This window comes from Pleurodeles waltl, chromosome 12, assembly GCF_031143425.1.
Source record: "Pleurodeles waltl isolate 20211129_DDA chromosome 12, aPleWal1.hap1.20221129, whole genome shotgun sequence".
Classification (NCBI taxonomy): Eukaryota; Metazoa; Chordata; class Amphibia; order Caudata; family Salamandridae; genus Pleurodeles; species Pleurodeles waltl.
The window spans coordinates 502,565,225-502,589,684 of record NC_090451.1 but is presented as its reverse complement, the minus strand read 5'-3'; the positions used below and the strand labels follow the sequence as shown (position 1 = coordinate 502,589,684).

General features: G+C 45.7%; 1 protein-coding gene across 4 annotated transcripts in view; it reads left to right on the top strand.

The window, feature by feature from the left end:
• PRMT7 (protein arginine methyltransferase 7) overlaps positions 1 to 24,460 on the top strand; it is a 424,549-nt gene that overhangs the window by 319,839 nt on the left and 80,250 nt on the right. For all 4 annotated transcript variants that reach the window (XM_069217242.1, XM_069217243.1, XM_069217244.1 and 1 more), the window contains one exon: positions 3,159 to 3,319. In XM_069217242.1, the coding sequence (XP_069073343.1) occupies positions 3,159 to 3,319 (161 nt within the window). The remainder of the gene's footprint in view (positions 1 to 3,158; positions 3,320 to 24,460) is intronic.

The window sequence follows — 24,460 nt, the reverse complement described above, 5'->3', positions numbered from 1 at the left end:
AAACCAGCAGCTAGACGGGTGTGATGTGTGTGCTGATTTCCTGCCCAAGACCTCAACCATGGGAGAAGCAGAGGATGGCACACTCCACCCTGATGCAGTTGCAGCAAAAACCCTTCCCGAGAGGCTTTGTGCTGTCTAGTGACAAAGAGAACCCTGAGGAGATGAGATGGTAAAAAGGGAGGGCATCAACATCAAGGAACTCTTTGAAACAGACAGGAAAAAATCACCCAAGACGACGTCAAAGGAGAGACGGGGGAGAAGCCTTTGGTAACACCACAGGAGCACAGTGAGACCAAGCTAAAACCTTTGGATTTGAAGTCCTTGAAATCTGCTGCTACATCAAAACCACTAGACAATCGAGAGAGCATAGACACAGAGAACCCCATGAGCTGCAGTCAAAAGTCCCTGTTCATAGTAAGCCATCAGAACCAGCCTCGACCCCTAAATAGATTCAAGACCTAGGGTGGGTAAAAAACCTCAAGTGAAGGATATTTCAGCTGCAACGACAAAGAAAGCTGCAATGCTCAATGCTGAGCAAAACATTCTTAATGTTGAAAAAATAAAACATGGACTCGAGGCCCAGATGGAAGTCCTCACAAGAAGAATGGAGGAATTTTAATTTCTTTAAAGCCCTGCCGGAGAGGGCCTACAAGGAAGAATACGAGAAGCTGGAGCCTTCTTTGACACAGGGGCCTGAAGCAGAGGAAGAGGAACTTCTCTGCAAAGAGGGGGAACAGTACTAGGAGGTGGTCTGTTTTAACAAGGCTATTTTCATGACTTCGGAGCAACGAAAGGTGAGTGGCAAGATCTAGAAAATGACTTTACCAAAGACAGGGTCGCATAAACCCATCCTTGTCTTCTCCCCTAGATGACATTGCAGTGTTTAACACCCTGGTCAAGAGGGCAGCAGACATCTATCGAGTCCATGTGCAAGAGCAGCACACTGTATCCTGTTTGCTCCTGGAGACTTTACTACCATATAAGAGGAAAAAACAATTTCCCAGCATCTTGGACACCCAAAGTTGAAAAGAAATGCGGACTTGGAAGAATTTCCTGGATTCACATGCAACCCTCCCACCTCCCCGGAAATTAGGAAGATTGCAAACAATACATAATGGCAGTGCGTAGAATGAAATAGATGCCACAACCACGGTATAAATCACCGGGGGAGGGGGGAAGAAACTAAACATCTTGGCCACACAGAATGGCAATCAGGGCATCCTTCTGAAGTCACAAGGAGAGGGATATGATACCAAACAATCAACACCGCATGAGTAAAAAAGAAAAAACAGACCACAAAGAGACCAGGTAACAAACTATCTTCAAGGCGGCACAAATGTAAAGCTTTTACCAACCACATTAAGGGATTTTTGAAAGGCAAGCCCAGGAGCCAGTGAAAGTGATGGGCGTGAGGTAGGTGTGGTTAAAGCCTACAGAAGAGATTGCAAGACATTGGAATCCAGCGATTGTGCACTGCTACGCTCAATCTAATGATTATTCTTATTCCAATTTGTAGCTCTTATTTTGATAGCACTACTTCCTGTCCCTCTCCTTTCTTTATTGTTACTCATTGGAAGGATGACTGTCATCTTTTTTAATTCAGGTTGCAGTCAGTGGAGAGATAGAGCTAACGAGTGTGAGAGTTGAAAGACACACTTCAAATGTAGGCGAAAGAAACTCCCAAGGTTGGAGTGCATCTTACCTTATTGTAGATATGGACAAAACAATAGTGGGCTGCACGTTGTTGACCTAGAATACCTCTGCATATGGTACTGTAGCGTGTTTGTTGCTCCACTTTTAGGTATTTTACAACGCTTTTTTCTTTTGTTTTCACCCACTTTGTAGTCCTCTTACATTTCACTTCATGGGTATCATTAGACATAGTACGGTTTATATAAAATCGTTGTTATACTGGGTTCAAGAGGATCTCTGAAGGGAACTATCAGAAGAAAATATTTCAGGAGAATACCTTGCAGTAGTTTTACAGGTGATTTTAAATGTTTTCAAGAAAACTGCAAGTAATGTTTTCAAGTGGTGAATATGCAGGTCATTGAACAACGCTTTGGCAGCAAGGAGGTGGTGTCATCTTCGTAAATAATTCTTGGGTCAACATTGAGCTCTAAGGTGAGGGGAGCCCCTCAGACATGGTAATAGTATTTGGGTGTGCAAAGCCAGGAGATCGCAGTGGCGGTTGCGAGGCTAATGGTGCACAGGGTATGTCACTCAGCCTGCATAACACAGCAGTACTGCTGGTCCCAGGTGACAGACTTTTCAAAGCTTTGGTCCTGCCTTCTGCTTCCATGGGTTTAGCTAGAAAACGCTTCAGTGGTGCCCAACCTGCCCAGCCTCCTTCGCTCTACAAGGACCACTTTGTCAGGCCGAGGACTACTTGTTCAGGCTGAGGGCCATTTCTTCAGGCTGAGAGCACATAATTCACTGCCTGGTGTCCTAAAAACATCTCTGGTGTTTTCACATGATTCACTAGAGGTGTTACAGGTGGCCATGAGGATACCCACAAGAAGTCTGAATGATCTTTAAAAATAAATATGTTCATGCACAATTGTAGGACGTTGCAGATGGGGTCTCCCTTCAAACCTCCTGGTGTTAGCTTGAGTGATACGTGGGCATCCTCAGTCTTCTGACTATTTGTTTACCATGACGGATAAACATGGAAAAGTTCCTGCCACTTAGTCTAGAGTCTCTAAGGTCAAGGAGTGTGCTGCTGCCCTCGTGGAACTTCAACCCATTTTAATAAAAGATGTGTATGAGATCTTAGCGTGTATGCATACCCTACTTCAGTAAAGCACCGTTTTAAGAATGCCATACTCTGTATACCTCACTTTAATAGAGCTTTGTATATGCTCATTTTCATATTGGGCTTACTTCCTTTTTCAAAAGGAACATTGTTTTCCAAATGTCACATTGTATATACACTCACGTTAATAAAACACTCTCTATTTTAAACTTCACTTTGTGCATACTCCACTTTAGTAAAGTAGCCATTCATCTAGTAATCTTTCCGTGCATGCACTTGCATCTTCAGCCATTTATCCATGCACTCATTAATTATGCATGCAACAGGCAATCAGCTGCAGCTCAGAGAGGGATTCAGAAAATGAATTACTTAATATATTGTCTTTCTTTTCTTTTTTCTTCAGCTCTCTCTAAACTTTAGGGAGTCCCAGGAAGCAGAGCCTCATCCATTGTGGGAATACCCCTGCAAATCACTCTCTGCGCCAAAGGAAGCAATGAGATTTGACTTCAGACAAACTGTGCCAGAACAAAGTATCAGTTCAGAGGGATCTATGAAGCTTGTAAGGTAAGCCATGTAAAACACGCTTCACTATACTTAAATGCACAGACATTCTTATGTTTATAGTGGTTTTGTGATATGTCTGTTTGAATTTCAATGATGAAAGCAACATTACTGATGCGACAAGTAGTTCAGGGCAGAATATTCATTTGTGAATAAAATAGTGAGTCTCAAATCCTTTCAACTTGAATATGAATCCTCCTCACCAGTGGATAGGAATGACACATGATAGTAATGCAAATGTTTGGTTTCCAAGTGCACTGGTGTGCTTGGCTTTGAAGTGAATGATGACCTGAAAAAGTTCAGCAAGAGTCTTGGGGTGTACAGGATGATTTGTGCATCTAATGGACCTCGGAAAGGTGCCACCAATCTGAGACTGTGCCTAGGCACTTCGGACTCAAGGCAGTTTGCCCTTGTTCGACGTCTCCCCATTTGGCTTGTGCAGTTGGGACTGGTAAATATCTGCACAGGCCCCCTTGAGCACCCAGTGCCACCCAGACAGCAGCTGTCCATCTGCAGATAGTACCGCACCAGTGCAACGTCCAGCTCCACAGGCACGGACGTCCAATTTTCAGCACAATATCGGGAAATAGCAGCAAATCCTCACATGACAATTGATGTTCTTTACAAGAGAAGTGTCATGATGCTGTGAACCCTCAGAACTAGGTTGAGGGGGACTCTTCAGAGAAGGTAACACCCTTTAGGTGTGCAGAGCCAGGATTTTGGCATTGCAGGTTATGGGGCTAATGGTGGACAGAGTATGTCACCAACCTACTTGCTTAGTGGCACTGCTGATCCCAGGTGACAGCATTTTCAAAGCTTTGGCCCTGCCTCCTGCTGCTGCTTCCCATCCTCCCTCGCTATATGAGGGCCACTTCTTCAGGCTGCGGGTGCATATTTCATAGCATGGTGGCTCTTAAAACACCTCTGGTTCTTTCCCATGGTTGGCACCATCAGCAGTGTCTCTATATCAAACACATCACATTTCACCGGCAATGTTAGAGGTGGCTGTGAGAATACCCACAAGAAGTGTGGCTGATCATTCAAAATAAATATGTTCACGCACAATTATAGGATGTTGCAGATGGGGGGGGTCTCTCTTTAAACCTCCTGGTGTTGGTTTGTGTGATACGTGGGCATCCTCGGTCATCTGACGAATTTGTTTACACTGAGACATGAACATGGGAAAGCTTAAGTTCCTGGCACGTAGGGGGTCATGGTTGCGGTCGGACCGCCACCAAAGTGGTGGTCCAGCTACGACATCATGACTGTGGCGGAGCCGCCATGGTCAAACCACCGCCAGCCTGCAGCCTGGCTGTCCCGGTGGTTGTAATAGAAAGGCTGGCGGAAAGGGGGGCCCCCATGCCCAGCCCCATCGTGCATTCCACTGCCCGAATTACGGGCAGTGGAATGCACAATGGGTGATGCTGCACCCACTGCACCGCACATTGCCGCCGGCTCCATTAGGAGCCGGCTGCAATGTTAAAGCCCTGTTGCCCGCTGGGCTGGTCGTCCCAGCGGGGAAGCCATAATAGGGCAGATGAGATTCAAGCCGCACAGGAGGCTTGATAGTGGGATGGCATTGGTGGGCTGCCTCCACCACCCGCCAATGTCATAATGAGGGCCTTAGTCTTTGAGTCTGTAGGGTCAAGGAGTGTGCTGCTGCCCTCATGGAACTTTACCCCTTGTTAATAAACCAATGCATACGAGAACTTACCATTTATACGTACCCTACATTATTAAGGCAGAGTTTTTTAGAATGTCATAGTATGTAAATCCCACTTTACTAGAACTTTGCATATAATCAATTTCATATTGGGTATTCTTCCTTTTTCAAAAGTAACACTGTATTCAGAATTTCACATTGTGTTTACCCTCACGTTAATAAAGCACTCTATATTTTAAGCGTCACTTTGTACATGCCGCTCTTTAATAAAGTAGCCATTCATCTAGTAATCTGTCCATATATGCAGTAGCATATTCAGCCATTTATTCCTGACTCTTGCTGACATTCACACACTCATATATCTGCACAATCACACACAAGCATGCCAGTGAATAAAAAAGCACCTTCACTTATAAAATAGGTGGGCCTGTTGGCTTTGTCAATGCTTGTTTCAGAGGGGAACGGGCGAGGATGCATTCTTTTAGGTTGAGGAGGATTGTCAGCCTAAGCCTGTACCAAGGAACATTTTATAAGTTGGGCAGAGCTGTTCTGTAAAACTATAGGCGTATTTTCTGGTCCCTGTCCTTGGTAGCATAGGTACCCAGAAGTCGCTAGAATGATAAAGATAATGTTACTTTTTTGTACAAAGGCCGAAATGAACTGCGAGCCTTCACCCCTGGATTATTGAGGATGTCTCTTTTTACATAAGACAGCTATTCAAGCAGTCTTCAGGGCTATTCATGTTTCACTCCCACATTCCACTTATAAAAAGCGTTATGCTTCGGGAGTCAGAAAGATGTGAATGGTCTTTGGGGACGATCAGGAGGCCTGCTTGAATGTGATTTTTTTACGTTTTGTACCTGCTCTAAGGGCTGAAGACCCGCATCTTATGAGAACAAAGGAGTCCGGTGAGGCAGTGCAATACTGGTAACTGAAGTGGTGGCGTATCATTAGCTACATCTTTTGAAAGAAAATATTGATGCTGTGAGGCTGGACAGAAGAGAAGACTGTCAGCAGGACACGCGTGACAGAGCTAATGGCTGTGTTTTTTCCGTAACGAATGGAAAGCAGTGTTAATCTCATACATGGTCCCTCATACATCTTTTATGTTTCGCTTCTTCTTTAACACTGCAGTCAGGTGGACTTGACAGTCCTACCTGTCTGCGACTGATGTCTGTAGGAACTTAGAAAATAAAGTTAATGTCAAGTTCATCGGCTTCTCTCTTTCCATTCTGCATACAGGAGGACTCACTGAGTTGGGGATGTATGTAGTATCCTGCCAGTGATGGCTCCTTTGTCTCTGAAGCCTCTGGCCTCTGGTGGTGTAATACTGGTCTCATGGGCGATGACGTTTGTAGCTGTTGTTACTTGATGGATCAGTGAGTTTATGGTTCTTTGTTTTTTGTTTGTTTTTTTGCTAAGGGCCTTGTACAGTGTTCCATAAGGTAAAGGTCGTACTCCTCTTTGCTCAAGGTTCTATCCCATTTGCACATATACGATTTATCCTCCAACATTTGTTTCTTTGTCCTTCAGTTTCAACTCTTGAAGTTCTGAAGGGTCCCCCGTTCAGTCAAGAGAACAAATTACTTTGACTCTAAAACAAGATATTCGTAATGTACGGTGGCCTAAACCCAGCTCTGCGCTGTTTTATGCATCTCAAAGTCTAATTCATTTTGCGGGCCTGCACGGTCTCTCTCTCTGTAGGCTGATGTCAAGGAATAAGCCACTCTAATTGCAACATGACTGGTGCCTCTGCACCATAGCTTGTTGGAGGGATGTGCAGTCGCACATGGTGAGAATTCTGTGATTGTGTTTGAGTGACATCTTCAGAATGTAAACAGGAGGAGCACAATGCGTTTGTGTGATGTGACTTTTTATGTACTACTTACAGAATAGTAACCTTTATGGTAAGTGGGTGGACTTTATCTGAAAGGGATATGCACAGAAGGAAAGATACCGCACACTCACCATGGCTAAACAGGACCTGAACCGCTTCTTGAAACGCAATTATTGACTGCAAGATCCAGGTACATCTGCCGTTGCCTTGGCAGGGTCTGCAATACATGGTCCACGCGCCTAGTGATATAGGTGCAGCACCACTAGTGCCACTCAGGTTGATGTTACCAGTGATGTGATTCTAGAATGTTTTCTTTTGTTAGCACGCCCTTGGCTTATCTATTTCATCATAGTAAGTGGTAGGACGCAGCTATAAGGTTGATAAATCTTTTGACTTGTTTAAATTATATTGATTCAGTAGAGCAAAACACAATAATAATCAAACGATGTAAAACATTAGAGAGTCAGTAAAGAACACACCATGACCCATTTGCCATGAATAACCACACCTTTTGGTATTGATTAAAATGTTTATTTCCCTATATTAACAATGCTAAGGTCCCGAAAAGTAATCTCAACACCAAATGGTACAAGTAAAGAAACATCACAGGCTGTCGGATTGGCCTGAAGAATCTTAGTTTAAACAAAGCAATAAGAATAATAACTTCAATAGTGAGCGAAAACACTCATTAATAGCAACAGTATTTGAGAAAGAGATATGTAATACATTTATTCAGCAAGCAAAATTATTATCCATTCATTGGCATGCGGAAACACCTCACTAACCTCAGATTAGCATTAGCATGTTGGGCTTCATGCAAACATTTTAGTAACACTAATTTAGAAAACATCTAGCTACGGTGCTATCAAAACAGCAGCAGTATTAGAACAGTAGCAGTTGGTACCTGGAAAATAAAAGACAAATAACAATGCACAGATTAAACCTAAGCTAAGGTAATTAGCAACCAGGTTATAACATCATCAGGAGGACAACAGCATCGGGACAGGAACAGGGAAAGGGGGATGGTTTAGATTTTGACTATAAGATTACTAAACCATCAGAGTATTAGTTAAGTATTGAACAGGCATAGTAAACTTAGAAAATAATAAAACACCAGAATGTCAGTAGACTGACTGGCAAAGCATGAAGTGTCAAAGTGACAGATCACTGCAAGTACACAAAGTGAAGTCTCTGGAAACCAGGAGAGAATGAGCTAATGATGAATGGCCCTCAAACATTAAATTAAACTTGCCAAACATTTTTCATTGGTTGAAAATATTATGCTAAGTAAGAACATCCAATTACAAAGACATTAGATATCAGAAATGCACTAAAAGTGATACAACAATTATTTGCAAGTTACTGGTTGGTTTCTGCTCCCTTTGCATAATTCAAACTTCTACTAAATGTAGCACTGCACATCCTCTTCCGATTGCGATCTGTGTATATATTGTTTTAGCACCTTCCAAATGCGCTGTTGCTCGACAGTAGTTACAAAGATTTGGAAACATTTTCTCTGCACCATTTCCTTGAGAAAAACACATGTGTTAGAAACATAGCTACAGACAAATAAGCAAATTCAATGAATGGAGTCTGTTAAACAACGGACATGAAAGCATACAAATGTATCAACAGTAAGAACACTGAGGCCCTCATTACAACCCTGGCGGTCGGTGTAAAAGTGGCGGTAATACCGCCAACAGGCAGGCGGCAAAAAAAATGGAATCACGACCGTGACAGAAACCGCCAACATAGACAGCCACTTTAAAACTCCGACCGCCATGGCGGTACAAACAAACAGTGCGTCGGTCACCGCCAACAGACAGGCGGAAGACAATGTACTGCCCACACTATTATGAGAGTCTAATCCGCCACCTTTTCCGGGGCGGAACCAACGCGAACAAAAACACGGCGGAAACAGGACTTGGAAGGGAAAACACTCACCTCTCAACACCCCACGAGGAACCAGGACGCCATGGAGCCAGAACTCCAAATACTCCGTGCAATGGTATTCCTGCTCCTCTACCAGGAGCAACAAAGACGGCGGCGACGACCACGGTGAGTACTGCACTTACAACACAGGGGAGGGGGGAGGGAAACGAGAGTGACACACACGCAGCACGCAACACCCCCACCCTCACTCACAACAACATACACACAAATACATGCTGCAACATTACATTTACACCCCCGCCACCCCCCTATCAAGAACGCAAGGACAAAAGGAAATGAGTTGAACGATTGTAATCATGAAAAAACGAGGAGTCAAAACTCGAAATACAGTATATGCAATTATGTACACCAACTACACAAGTCCGGATAGTGCACCAATAATTGTCCGTGGACCACTGGGCCCAAAATGCATGGGCGAGGCCCACACTCGGTACCAGACTTCAAACGGAGAGAACACTGCAGGGGCATCAGATCGAAATGAAACAGGCACCTCAGGGGGAAGGGAAGGGGGGGCACCTCAGCCGGATGAGTGCACAACGCCACTGCTCCACGGGGGGTGGCTCCATGCCCACTGCTTTATCCTGGGGAATGCAAAGCCACAGTATCTCAAGTCTTTCCAGTGGGTGGTTTGCCCACTGCTGCATCCTGGGGAGTGCAAAGCCACAGTCTCTCAAGTCTCTCCAGTGAGTGGTTTGCCCAATGCTGCATCCTGGGGAGTGCAAAGCCACAGTCTCTCCAGTGGGTGGTTTGCCCACTGCTGCATCCTGTGGAGTGCAAAGCCACAGTCTCTCAAGTCTCTCCAGTGGGTGGTTTGCCCACTACTGCATCCTGGGGAGTGCAAAGCCACAGTCTTCATCCTGCCAAGGACAGAGGTAGTGGATGCCTTTCTCCACTGGTTCTGGAGGGGGCTTTGTGCCCAGAGTGCTTCATCCTGCCAAGGACAGAGGTATTGGATGCCTTTCTCCACTGAAGGTGGTGCATCATGGAAGCTGCCCAGGCTCCTGGAACTGACCACCAGGCTCGGTCGACTGACCACTTGGGATAGCAGACATGTCTGCGGTGGTGCCATTGGCACAGGATGTTGCGCGGCCGCTGGCGGTGCTTGCGGCGGTGCTTGCGGCGGTGTCAGTAGCGGCGGTGCTGGCGGCGGTCTCTGTGGCATCGGTGCCGGCGGCGGACTCTGTGGTGGTGGTGCTGGTGGCGGACTCTGTGGCGGCGGTGCTGGTGGCGGGCTCTGTGGTGGCGGGCTCTGTGGAGGCGGTTCTGGTGGCGGGCTCAGTGACGGCGGTGCATGTGGCGGTCTTCTCCGCCGTACCGGTTGGCATCGACGTGGACAGAAGGTGTGATACTGGTCCCATAGTCGGTGCCACCATGCCCTCTCCTGACCTGCCCTTGATTTTCTGGCCCTTCCCCACCTTGGATGGTGGCGCAGCTGTCTTGCCACTATCCCCTTTTGTTTTCCCTGAGCCCTTGGTGGTAGGTGTTTTTGCCTTCTCCCTCCGGGTTGTGGGCAACTTTTTTACTTTCGCAGGTGGCGGAATGTTCTTGCCCTCGCTCCGTGGCACACTGGCTGCTCTGATGCTTGGCGCACTACAAAAGCCAGCTGTTGCTTGGACCACTGCGCCTGGTGATGTGGTGGCTGAGGTGCTGGGTTGGGACCTGGAAAGCCTGGCCCTAGGGGACGGACGGACAGGGGGTGGGGGGAGGTGTAGAGAAGAGGTCAATGTTAGCCAGGAAATTTATTTTACACACACTGGAATGGGTAGATGGAGTGGGTTTGAGAGTGGAGGAAGAGGTAGTGGTTGTAGGAGATGTACGATTGCTGAATTTGGGTGAAGGTGCATGGGCTGGAGGCTGTTGTGAGGTGGATGGCTGTTGGGTGGGTGTGTGCCTGCGTTTGTGCACTTTGGGAGGAGGGCTCACAGACACTGGTAGAGGACACAGGGGATGTGTGAATGGTAGTGGGGGTGGTGAGTGCACGTGAGCGGTGTGTGGTGATGGACGTGCTGGTGATGGAGGTAGTGGCTGAAGATGTAGTGCATGCAGGTGTGAGTGGAGACGGGGAGGGAGGAGGATGACGTGGAGGAGGGGGACACAGTGGAGGCAGTGGATGTTGGTATGTCTGCATGGAAATGCTGCTTGTGTGAGTGCTTGTGGGATGTGTGGTGCTTATGTTTGCCTGAGCCACCCTTGTGTGATGAGGTGTGTGCATGCTGGTCTGATAGTGTGCTTGGGATAGGCTGAGGTACAGGGGATTGGGTCTGGGTGGAGGAAGTTGGAGGGGGGAGGCTGGACACAGGGACAATGTCTGCCATCAGTGCTGAGGCCAGAGCCTGAAATGCTCTCTGATGGGCTGCCTGGCCAGAATGAATGCCCTCCAGGTATGCATTTGTTTGTTGCAAATGCCTCTCAACACCCTGGATGGCATTCAGAATGGTAGATTGTCCAACAGTGAGGGATCTCAGGAGGTCAATAGCCTCCTCACTGAGGGCAGCATTGCTGACTGGGGCAGGGCCTGAGGTGTCTGGGGCGAAGGAGATACCCACCCTCCTGAGTGAGCGGCCACGTGACACACACTGGGGGGCTGCTGGGAGGGCGCTGCTGGTAGGGGGGGTGGCGGCTGTACCTGTTGATGCGGGGGGCACAGAGGGGCCCGCCACCGCAAGGGAGCTCCCATCAGAGGAGGAGTCGCTGTAGCTGATGTCACCTCCTGTCCCCGCCTTGGAGCTCCCCTCGCCCTCTGTCACACTGGTGGCTTCAGACTCCGTTGTCTCTCCCTCCAGGGCCAAGTGGGATGCAGCTCCCTCTTGCTCCTGTGCCACTGCTCCTCCGCCTGATGATGCTATTGCACACAAGAACAGGGAGACCACAAAAAGGGTGGGGGAAGACAGAAGAAATACATGTTCAGTGCATGCAATACCACTACCGTTGGTGGACACTACAGACACAGCAGCCCTCTGCACTAAGCCATGCACTTAGAGTTTTAATCACATGCCCATGGGGTACAAGGCCTATGCCCGATTGCTGCACACATGGAAGTCACAGGAGCCTGACTAGGTGTAGATGGCTCTTACCACTGGTGGGGTTGGGGTGCCACATAGCCTGCCTCACAAAGGGTCCTTGCCTACAAAGCTCGCCCTGACCTAGGGTAACCCACTGCCCGGCTCCCCCACCCAGACACCTCGTAATGCACGCAGAGTCAGATGGATGTGCGGTACTCACCCCCTTTTGGCTGCTGTGATGCCCTCAAGCGCCCATCCAACTCCGGATACGCCACCGCCAGGATCCGGAACATCAACGGGGTCATGGTGCGACGGGCACCCCTCCCACGTTGGGAGGCCATCCCCAGCTGGGCCTCCGCTGTCTTCTTGCTCCAGCGGCGAATGTCCTCCCATCTTTTCTGGCAGTGGGTGCTCCGTCTGTGGTGGACCCCCTGGGTCCAGGCGTCCTTGGCGATGGCACGCCAAATATCCTTCTTCTGGTGGGCGCTGACCTAGAGAAATAGTTCAGGGGAAAAGGAAAAACTTTAACCGTCCGGAACGTCACAGTCATTGGCCCATGTTCCCACCCTTGCCCTGACGCACATACACTCACTGTCCGCACATGCAGGCCTCAGTCCCCCCCGTGTATCTTCCATCCACACCACTCCAAACAGGCATTGCACATGCAGCATGCTCACAGTGTACTCACCTGTTTGTCTGGAGGACCGAAGAGTAGCGTGTACTGGGGGAGGACCCCATCCACTAACTTCTCCAACTCCTCCGAAGTGAAGGCAGGGGCCCTTTCTCCAGACACATGAGCCATCGTCGCTTCCACACTAAGGTCACAGCAGCACTTGCAGTGTAGGTCCTCTCCTGTCGAAGGTCAGGTATCAAGTGAGTGAACAGACAGAAAATGGCGGTCACGTCCGCGGCGGTACGTACCGTCACCGCCGGCTTACATCGTCATTGGCTCCTGGGACCCATAGGGTCCAATGCTAACCAATGCAGGATTGCGCTGCGGTCTTCGACCGCCTACCGCAACGGTGTAGAACGCCAGCGCAGTTACCTCATATTCCCTTACAGGTCAGGCAGCCGCCATTTCAGGGGGCCACATGGCATTAATATTAACTGCGTCACACCTATCTAGGCCTTGCATACACACAGTAACAGGCACATTGCGGATTTACAAATGTTTGCAAATTACATTTAGTAATACCTCAGTGTTGGCTGACTCTCTGCTCGCTGTTCTCCTCCATAGGGCACGTCCGCTGGGGCAGGTGGTAAGATGGCGGCATCCTCCGGTGTACAGACCGCTGGTGGACCTGTCGACAATGGAAGAGAGACACGTAATAGTCACCTACAGACTTGATCGTGCAACAATCCATGAACTGTGTGCCCAGTAGGAGCCAGACCTGATGTCAGCAATCCGCCATCCCACAGGAATCCCCCCTCTTGTGCAGGTCCTGTCAGTACTCCATTTCCTGGCAAGTGGGTCTTTTCAAACAACAGTGGCCATTGCATCATTGATGTCCCAGCCTATGTTCTCAAACGTGTTGTCCAGAGTGTTGTCTGCTCTGCTTAAACACATGCGCAGCTACATCGTTTTCCCTCAGGTGGAGGATTTGCCTACAGTGAAAGGTGACTTCTGGTTACCCCAACCTGTCATGGCAACTGACCCCAGTGAGAAATCCCAGGACAAGGGCAGAGGAACTCTACAATGAGGCACATGGGCGACCTAGGAGAGTGATCGAAAGGACCTTCGGCCTCCTGAAGACCAGGTTCCGGTGCCTCCATATGACAGGTGGTTCTCTCGACTACTCACCAAAGAAGGTGTGCCAGATCATCGTGGCCTGCTGTAGTGCTGCACAACCTGGCTTTGCAACGACAGGTGCCTTTTCTGCAGGAGGATGGTCCAGAAGGAGGGCTTGTGGCAGCTGTGGAGCCTGTGGACTTTGCAGAAGAGAAGGCAGAAGAAGAGGATATCGACAACAGAAACAACGTTATCCAGCAATACTTCCAGTGAGACACAGGTAAGAAGATGTCACTGCCTCACACCTCTAATACAATTGTTAGACCTATCATATGTCTGTCACTTTCACCCAGTGTATGGACCTTGACTTGTCCCTTTGCCTTTCCATTTCACAGATGTGGGTCCCACTGTGTGACCTCTGCTATATTACCTCATGGACTAGAGCTGTGTTACATCGGTATGTTGACAATACAATCGACATTGCTATATTCCATAGTTATTGCAAATACACATTTGTTAAGGCACAGACTGACTCCAGCTTGTTTTGTGATTCAAGGGTGTTTATTTAAGTGCAAAATAGTGGAAGGGGTTGTAAAATGGACCGGGGTGATGGTGGATTATTGTCCATGGCAGAGTCCAGTCTATTTGTTTCACAGGTGCATTGTCCAAAGGGGCATAGGAAGTAGAGCTAGGGCAGTTGATGGATGGACAGGGTGACGAGGTGGGACAGAAGGATGACATTCAGGGGGGGGTCTCATTTCCTGGCGGGGGTCTTGGCATTGTTCTCTGTCTTTGTCCTGGATCTCAGGGACCGTTTGCGGGGTGGTTCTCATTCTGCAGGGGGGTGAGGTGCTGGTGTTGTGGTTCTGTGGCGGTGCCTCCTGTCCACTAGCGCTGGCGGAGGTGGTGGGCTGTTCATCATCCAGGCTAGTGTCAGGGGCCCCTTGTTGTGCCACAGTGTCCTTCCTGGTGTTCACAAGGTCCTTCAGCACCCCTACAATGGTGACCAGGGTGGTGTTGATGGACTTAAGTTCCTCCCTGATCCCCAGATACTGTTCCTCCTGCAGCCGCTGGGTCTCCTGGCCAGTACCGTTGCCATCGTCTCCTGGGAATGATGGTACGCTCCCATGATTTTGGAGAGGGCCTCGTGGAGAGTGGGTTCCCTGGGCCTGTCCTCCCCCTGTCGCACAGCAGTCCTCCCAGTTCCCCTGTTTTACTGTGCCTCTTTCCCCTGAACCGTGTGCCCACTGCCACTGCCCCCAGGACCCTGATTTTCTTGGGTTGGTGGGTTTGCCTGGGTTCCCTGTAGTGGTGGACACACTGCTGCTTGACGTGTCCTGGGGGCAGAGATGGGCCTGCTGGGTGGGAGCTGTGCTGGTGTTTCCTGAGGGGGGAGGCTCTGTGGTGGCTTGTGACAGTGTCAGGGGAACCGACTGTCCCGAGGTCCCAGATGGGCTGGGCTGGTCATCTTGATCCAGTTGAACAGAGATGCTGTCATCACTGTGGGCCCCTTCTGTGGGGGGAATGGACATGTCTGGAACCTCCTGTCCGGTGACGTTGGGTAGGGGTCCTGCAGGGGTGTAAAGGCATGATTATTGCATCTGTGTTTGCCATTGTGTGCAATGGGTGGGTGACTCTGTACTCCAGTGCTTGCATTCTTGTGTGGGACCTTGAGTGATAATTGGGTATCTGTAGTGGACATGCTTTGGTGATGGGTGTCCATGCTTTGGTGTTGCATGCAGGGCTTGGTGTTGGGATGTGTGGGTTGATATAGTGGGACATTTGTGAGGTGTTGGAGTGAAGGGGGTGAGGGTGAGGGTGGGGTATGTGATAGCATGCAGGTAGGGTGGGGGATGTAATAGTTAAGATTTGACTTACCAGAGTCCATTCCTCCTGCTACTCCTGCGAGGCCCTCAGGATGCAGTACAGCCAAGACCTGCTCCTCCCATGTTGTTAGTTGTGGGGGAGGAGGTGGGGGTCCGCCGCCAGTCCTCTGTATTGCAATGTGGTGTCTTGAGACCACGGAACGCACCTTTCCCCGTAGGTCATTCCACCTCTTCCTGATGTCATCCCTAGTTCTTGGATGCTGTCCCATTGTGTTGACCCTGTCTACGATTCTGTGCCATAGCTCAATCTTCCTAGCTATGGAGGTGTGTTGCACCTGTGATCCGAATAGCTGTGGCTCTACCCGGACGATTTCCTCCACCATGATCCTGAGCTCCTCCTCAGAGAACCTGGGGTGTCTTTGCGGTGCCACGGTGTGGTGTGGGTGATGTGTGAGGTGGTGTGTGTTGTGATGTGTGAGGGGATGTGTTTGTGTGTGTTGTATGAGGTGCGTGGATGTTGTGTGAGTGATGGTGTTGTGTGCCTGTGGATGCTAGTGTTGTTGATGGTGGTGTCTCTCTCTGGGCTTCTTTCTCAATTTTTGTCGTAGGGGTTTGTGGGTGATGTGGGTGTGTGTTTTATATTGTATTGAGTGTGTGGGAGTGGTGTGTGTATGTGTATCAGGTGTGTGTATTTGGAATTGTCCAACGTGGTTGTGTTTTGTAAGTGTGTGTATTTTGAGCGCAGCGGTGTGTACCGCCAATGGAATACCGCGGTTGAATGACCGCCGCGTGGATTCGTGGGTCGTGATAGTGTGGGCGTATTCCTGTTGGCGTTACAGTGGAGATTTTGTTATTGCCAGTTTATCACTGACCTTTGGTGTGGCGGACTTGTGTGGGTGTCTGTTTTTTGGCGGATTCCGGGCTGTGGGTCGTAATAGCTGTAGCGGTATTCCGCCACCGCCGCGGTGTGTTGGCGGTCTTCTGCACGGCGGTAAGCGGGGTTTACCGCCAATGTTGTAATGAGGGCCTGAGTGTTAGATAACTTTGCACTCTGGCCTTGTCTGCGTGAGGCCCAGCAGAAAACAAGAAATACTTATATTATTTCAGCATTTATTTTAGCAGAGAACATGTTGTTAAAGAGACAGAATATTTTCTCATTACAATGTTAGTACTTTATTATAAAACGTGCAGGCCTTGTATTCGATGGTAGGCAATAAAAAAGGCACCATTTTCGTGTTAACATTGATTTTATATTTAAAGCATTTCACTCAATTAGTACATAAGTATGATTATGTAAAAGATTCACGCTATTTTTCGGCTCCTATAGTCCCTCCTCTGAAGACTTTTTATGTCATCACACTTACATCTAAAATAAATGTATTTATTTCATTGCACAGTTTTTTCGAAATTTTATTTCCCTCACGTTTTTATAAATTCTTTTTTCTTAGAGTTTTTCTATATAATCTTTCCAATTGAAATTCTACCCTCCTGTGATTCTTTTCATATTTTCTCCTTTTGATCACTTTAAACAATGTGCATATTCCCCATATTCCAATTAGCTAAATCAAAACAGTTGAAACCCCTTGTATTATTTTCATTACCATTCCTTTTCCCAAGTTGCCAATCCAGTTTCCCAAAGCAATCGTTCCTTTGCCAGCTTTTCCCCAAACAGTGTGCTCGGTTAGTTCTTTTAATTTAGTTTTATCTTTTGTTAAATTGTTAATCAAGCTTCTAACTGCTTTACTGTTGTCCTGTATGTAGGAACAACAATGATGCGACTTAGCAATTTACAAACTCCGCCCTCCTTTGCTAAGAGGATGTCTAAGGCAAGGCGGTTCTGAAGAGTCATAGATCTTACCGCAGCCATCTCGGTATCCAAAAGGATAATTGCACCTGAATAACTTGTCAGCATGTTATTCACAACTGTCGAGTTTTAATAGAATTCAGAACAACTCCCACTGACTGAATTATTGCTCCACATATGTCTCCAACAATGGTAGAAACTGATTCTTGCTTTTGTCTTTTTGGTTGTAATTCAGTCATTTTTAGGAAATTTACTCAGGTCATCAAGATGGTACATTTTGGGGAAAACTATTCCCAAATAACATGTGTCATTCCATCCTTTAGGAAGACGGTAATATGCATTTTTCCCTCAGATATAATATATACCGGGCACCTGTGGGCCTTGACAATTCAACATAAATGTCCATTTATACTCAAAACAAAAACACATGTCTGCATTCACTCGTTCCCACAAATATTTTATCTACCCTAGATTGTGGCCTGTATATACAAAGCTTTCCTACGTGTTGCGCATCTAAGGTTAGTCTCCCTTGTTAAATAATGTCAGTGTATGCGTAGTCAATCCCAGGACTACGTAGAACTAATCCCTTATCTATCTTGGCTTTGATTGCCCTTCTCCTATCTTCTGTGTATCTAAAAAAACTCATTTCTAAGGGTGAAAGTAAACAAGTTAAGTTGTTCCGGTGTGCCAAAGCTGTCTCAAATGTTAGTGTAGACTCAAAGAAATCCCTCATTATTACTGTGTTATTGTCATTAGCTATCGTATTAAGATCCCTAATGATAGATATAAAAGAAAACACTAATTCATATTTGGAGTAAAAATATTGTATATACTCCTGGTTATAGAATCGTGTTAATAAAAGACTACAACTTTTGCCATATGTTAAAGACAAACTGTGATAGGCAATTCCCTTCTCAACACAGGCTGGAATCTATGTGCAAACATAAAAATCTCTTGCATCTATTATATCAACATACTCACGCAATAAGCGATAGAAGACATTAGAATAAAGTTCTCCCTCTGTATGTAAGTATTTCTTATCTTTTTTAAATCTATCTATTGCTGAAAGAGTAGGCACTAATTCTGAAGATGTAGTTTCTATAGCTGCAATATGGTTGATTCCATTCTTATCAAAGACAATTGCACCCACAATCAATAACAAACAATCACACAAACAATCACCAAACCAATACCCATGTATTTACAGCATCTATTTTTAGTGTTCTGCTGGTTGTGGTTACCCATGGTCTGTAAAGAATCAGAAAATAAAAGCCAATACAAACAATATAGCTATGCAGCAAAAATCAAAATTTTAAAACAAAAACAAAACTTTTTCAAGTTTTCAAATGTTTAGTCTTCAAAGTCAAGCCCTCCTTATTTTTTTCCCAATAATATCCACAACTTCATTCACACTAGACCCTTTTGTCAAAACTCAGTAGAGTTGTCAAATTCAGTTAATCAGCTTGTCAAAACCAGGTTATCAAAGTCTTTCAGAATATTTTCAAAAGAGTCTCTTTCATTTAGTTTTCAAATGTACAATTTCCTCCCAACAAATCTTCATCAGTTTTCTTCAAGTGCCAAAGTATAGACCTGGAATGTCTCTAACTAAACAGAAATCAAAAAATTCTTCTTGTTATTCTTGGTTAGCTACACATGCCCAATCTAGACCTGAGTATCTTCGCTTGGCAACTCTTTTCCGTTTTAATCTTTGATCTTCACTGTATTCACCATCACTTAGATCTTCATTTCTAGAAGTATCGACTTCTTTCCTGAATTGGTGGCACCACGTTTGTCTTCTTTGTCTTTGAACTTGTTTCTGGCCATTTGTCACCGTTCAGAGATTTTCTGGTTAATGCTCTTTTTAATATTGGACACAAATTCTTCTCCTTCAACGTTCATTCAATCGATTCAGGAGGAGTCAAATCCTTTTGGCTCAGATCTGTCTCAACTCCTTTCCCGCTGGGGTCAGTCACTTGTTCAATCTGGTTTGTCAGACCATCCGCTTCTGAGGACACCCTCCTCTGAGCAGGTTTTCTCTGGACCAGTTCTCTCTCTTGTTCACTCTGGACCAGTGCTTTTACTGTTTCATTTGAGGACGTTGAGGACATTTCATCCTCCTCTTCCAGGAGTCCTTCCACTGTGTTTGTCACAGGAATGGGCAAATCAACTGGAGAATGTTCAGACTCTGACTCCAGCTTACTTGTTCTTCTGTCTTGTCCTGAAATATGTTTAGGTGGTTGTGATCTCAACAGCTCTTCTTGTTCCCTTGGTTTATTCACTTTCGGAGTGCGGCTTGCGTGGATCCAGTTAGGAAGTCCTGCACACTTCACAGCTGTGGTAGTAATTAATACTACTTGGAAAGGACCCTTCCGCCGAGGCTCCAAACACAATTTTCTCACATGTTTTCAGATCACAACCCAGTCACCCGCCTTCAGGTTGTGTCCTTGTTCTTGGGATGGTTGCAGTGTGGTAGCTTCCACCTGATGAGAGAAAGAGCGAAGCACATCAGCTAGGCCTTTGCAGTAGTCAAATACCATATCATCTGTAATGTTCACAAGAGCATTTGCAGGTACTGCTGGCAATCTCATGGCTCTTCCCATGAGTATTTTATGGGGCGACAGTCCTGTTTTCTTGTCAGGGGTGCTTTTTATTGACATTAGAACCAACTGCAAAGCATCTGGCCATTTCAGATTTGTGGATGCACACATTTTTTCCATCTTGACCTCAGAGTACCATTCATTTGTTCTACAAGTCCTGCAGGTCCTGGGTGGTAGCTACAATGAACCTTCTGCTCAATGTTTAAAGCTGAACATAGCAACATAATCACCTCATTGTTGAAGTGGCTTCCTCTATCTGAATCTAAAGAAACCGAAACATGGAATTAACTCTCTAAGCAGTAACTTTGCTACTGTGAGACTGTCATTTCTCCTCGTAGGGTAAGACTCAATCCAATAACTGAAAATGCACACAATCACCAACACATATTTCAACCCAGCACACGGAGGCATCTCAATGAAATCCATTTACATTCTGCTGGATGGTCCTCCAGCCGTGCTTATATGTCCCATGTTAACAACTAATCCTTTGCCCACTTCATCTGCTGTCAGATGATGCATCTGTGGAAAACTGCTTCGGCAACCTGTCTAAACTTTGGATTGAATCAGAATAGTTTAAACAATGTGACAATGGCACCTCTTCCCACATGAACTTGACTATGATAGTATCTGGCCATCTGAGTCAGTAGACTGTTGGGCAGTACTACCTTCCCTTCCCCCGATAACCAAATATCATTGTTTCTTTGGACACAGTTCATCTTAACTCACTCCCTGCGCTCCTCTTTTGGAACAATGTCTTGGAGGGTTTTCAACTCTTCTAAATTTTTCAATAATATGCATTACATAATTTGCATAGATCTCATCATTTTGAGGTAACAGTTCCCATTCTCCTTTGAAGGATATGCCATTCCATGCGCAAAACCTTACGGCTTGATCCGCATATGCATTTCCCAATGCCACATAATCTTGCCATCTCTGATGTGCACTACATTTTACCACAGCAATCTTTTCAGGCATTTGAATCGCTTGTAAAAACTCATGAATTCTTTCGCCATTTCTTATTGGTGAACAAGAAGAGGTCAGGAAACCTCTCTGTGACCACAATTGGCCAAAGCCATGCATAATGCTGAATCCATATTGACTGTCTGTGTAAATAGTGACTTTCAATTGAGTTGAAATGTGGCATGCTCTACTAAGAGCCACTAGTTCTGCCACCTGTGCAGAAAACACTCCTTGTAGCCATGAAGCTTCCAGAATGCCTTTGATGGTGCACACTGCATATCCTGCTCTTAATTTGCCCACATTATCTCTCAGGCAGGAACCATCAACAAAGATAATTTGGTCATTCTCTTCCAAAAAAGTATCTCTAATATCTGCTCTGGGTTTTGTGCATAACTCTGTAATTTCCAGACAATCGTATTCAGTATGATCCAATTTATCAAAGTTTGTTTCCTCATTTGGAAGTAAAGTTGCTGGGTTAAACATTGTACATCTCTTAATTGTAACATTTGGAGATCCCAAGATTGTTGTCTCATATCTGGTCAGCCTAGAGCTGGTCAGATATTGAGTTTTAGACCTGGTAAGCAAAATTTCAATTGACTGAGATACCATTATAATTAGGGGGCAACCCATCATTCTCGCTCTGAGCAAGGCTCTGCTCAATTGCTGCAATGGACCGCAATCAACCTGGTAAGGCTGCTGCGACCGGATCCAAAGAGGCTGAAAAATATGCCACCAGCGAATTTACACCACATTGAGTTTGAGTCAAGAGATACAAAGAACATGCATCATGTTCATGACAAAACAACAGAAAAGTTTTACTGTAGTCAGGCATACCTAAAGCCGGAGCTTGACACAAACTCTACAGGATCGGAAACATCTTTATGAGTCAATGTTTGTAAGGGCTTTGAACAAACTGAAAAATTCGGGATCCATTGGCAGCAATACTCCCAAAACCATCCTCACATCTTTCTGTGTAGTTGGTACTGGGGTTTGCAAAATAGTTGCGACTCTTTCTCTGGAAATTTTCCTAGATCCTTTCTCGATCAAATGACCCAAATATTTTACTACTTTCTGACAGTACTGCAATTTATCAGGGGACCCTTTATGTCCATTGTCTCTCAGGAAATTCAACAATGCAGTCGTATCATATTTACACCCCTCTTTTGTTTTGGACGCAATTAATAAATCATCGATGGTGACTCTGAGAACCCTTGTGGAATTCTACACCTACAGTAGAACTTGTTCAGGAATTTAAAACAAGAAAGATATCTGCTGTCCTCGTGAAAAGGCACAGAAAAGAACGCTTGACAAAGGGCCACCACAGTGAACCATTCAGCATCGCATGCTATCTGAAACATAATCACAGCTGGATTTGGCACAGCTGGGCAGCACTTAACCACTATGTCATTTATTTTTCTCAAGTCTTGCACAAGTCGAATTTTTCCTCAAGGTTTGCACAGACCCATTATTGGTGAATTACACGGGCTGCTAAATACTTCCTTTAAAATACCTTTCTCCACAAACTCTTCTGTCAATGGCTTCACACCCTCAATTGCATCTTTTGGCCATCGGGTATTGTGGAGTCTGTGGAAAAACCACGTTAGGCTTAACTGCAACTCTGTCTGGCTCTGCTTCTTTTATCAACCCAATATCCTTTCCTGAAAGATCCCAAACTTCAGTCTTAACAGTTTTCTGTAAACCCGGAGGAAGATCTTTCACTTCAAAAACTGAAAAGAAACTAATCAAAGGAACTTACTCATTTATTGGTTAATCAAAACTGATCAAAGGAAATTCTTCAGACACTGTCTCATTGTTAACAGTAAGTGTTGGGTCTTCTTCATCAACACTGTTTTTTTGAATTTCTATACCCTCATCTGAACAAATAATTGAGCATCTTGTTTTGCACAGTAAATCCCTTCCCAGTAAGGACAGAGGACTTGAATCACAAACCACAAACTTGTGCAAAACCTTAAAATTACCAGTTTTGACCAAAACTGGCTCAGTAATTGGATTCGTCAAATATGGATTAGCAACTCCCACAATCTGAATTGTTTTCCCTGCTAAGGGCAGATCTGGAACTTCTGCATATCTTACTGCCGAGCCTGTAGCTCCATTGTCAACCAAAAATGAGACTTGGCGAACATTCACCTTTCCTTTAACATAAGGACTTTTCTGATCCACTTCTAATGAAGCTGCCATCACACATTCCTCTTCATCCGAACTGTCAGACATCCAAACATTGTTTATTCCATCTTCACTGTGTAGTGGAAATTGGTGTACAGTATTATTATTCTGATTGACCCTCTGACCTCTGACCGGTGACTATCTGAGAAAGCATCACCTGCTGTTAATCCATAGGGGCTAGAGGTATCTGAATGTGCTGTCTAGGCATTTGTATTTGTTGTGCAGGCATCATCTGCACCTGTGACTGCATCTGCTGTAACTGGGGCACTCGTACTTGAAATGGCTGTACAGTTTGCATGAGCTGCATAGATTGGAAACCTTACATCGAATTTACATTATTCTGAAACTTTTGAATTTGACCTCTCATTCCTGGTCCTCTCAAATTTTAAATGAATTTACATAATTTGCTTGCTGAACCATACCTCCCTGATTAACCATTGGACACTGCCGTTTCCAATGCCTGATTCCCCCACAAGCGTGAGTAGGTAACATTCTCTTTCCTGTGGCTCTCCTTGTTAGCATTACTGCATTCAAATCCGGGCCATGAGTGACACTTCCCATACCACCACGACCTCTACCTCTGCCTCCATTCTGAAACATGCCTTGATTCTGAAACATGCTATTTCCTTGCTGCTGCTAAGGCTGAAAACTTCCCTGTCTGTGCAGCCTTGATCTTCAACACCGTCGCTTTCTCTTTAAACTTTTTCTGTTTCAATTCACTCTCATCACTACAGTATTTTGCATACTGCAGCATCTCATCCTTCAGCTTGCCAACAAATCAATTGGCTCCTAATCATCTGACTAATTTCTGGTCTGTGACCTTTAACAAACCTGAACACAAAGTGAACAATGTCTTTCGGCTCAATAGTTTCTGTACCACTGTAATGTTTAAATGCTTTTAGCAACCTCTCATAGTATACATAAATTGATTCTTTCGCTTCTTGAGCTGTTCTACCTATGCGCTGCCAATCAATGTTTTTGGGCAAAATTCTCGTTTTCAGAAACTCAATGACTTTATAGTAAGCTTTCATTACTTCAGGAGACGGTGACCTGTTGCTGAATCTCTTGGTGGCTCTCTTGTTGGCCAATCTACACTTCTCTTGCATTCAGACCATAAATCTGCTGGAACTTCTATCTCCATAGGGTGTTCAAATCCTCCCACAGGCATTTTTCAAGTTTCATAAACCTATCTGTCTGTTGGTACCATTGTACTGGTTCCTCTCTTAACCTGGGGTAATCATTTGTAAAGGACAAAATATAACTTCTGCTCCAGGGGACATTTACAACATTCCCGCCTGGAATTTCTCTCATTGATAAAACTTTCAATGCTTCCCTATTCTGCGGTGCTTCTGCAGAAAAAGTATCAGGACCTTTTTTCGGCTTGTCTCTTTTCTTCACCCATCTGCATTCCCATTTGTCTAATACTCGCCATATCTGGATGCTCTGAAGCAACTCTTTAAGGTGCATTTTCATCCCTGCAGACCACATGTGTTCAAAGTATTTTGCCTCAATATCTAACCTGTAACTTCTTCTCAAACGTTTCATTTTTTAAAGGTCTGTCCCGTGTTCATCTGCTATTTCTGCTAACT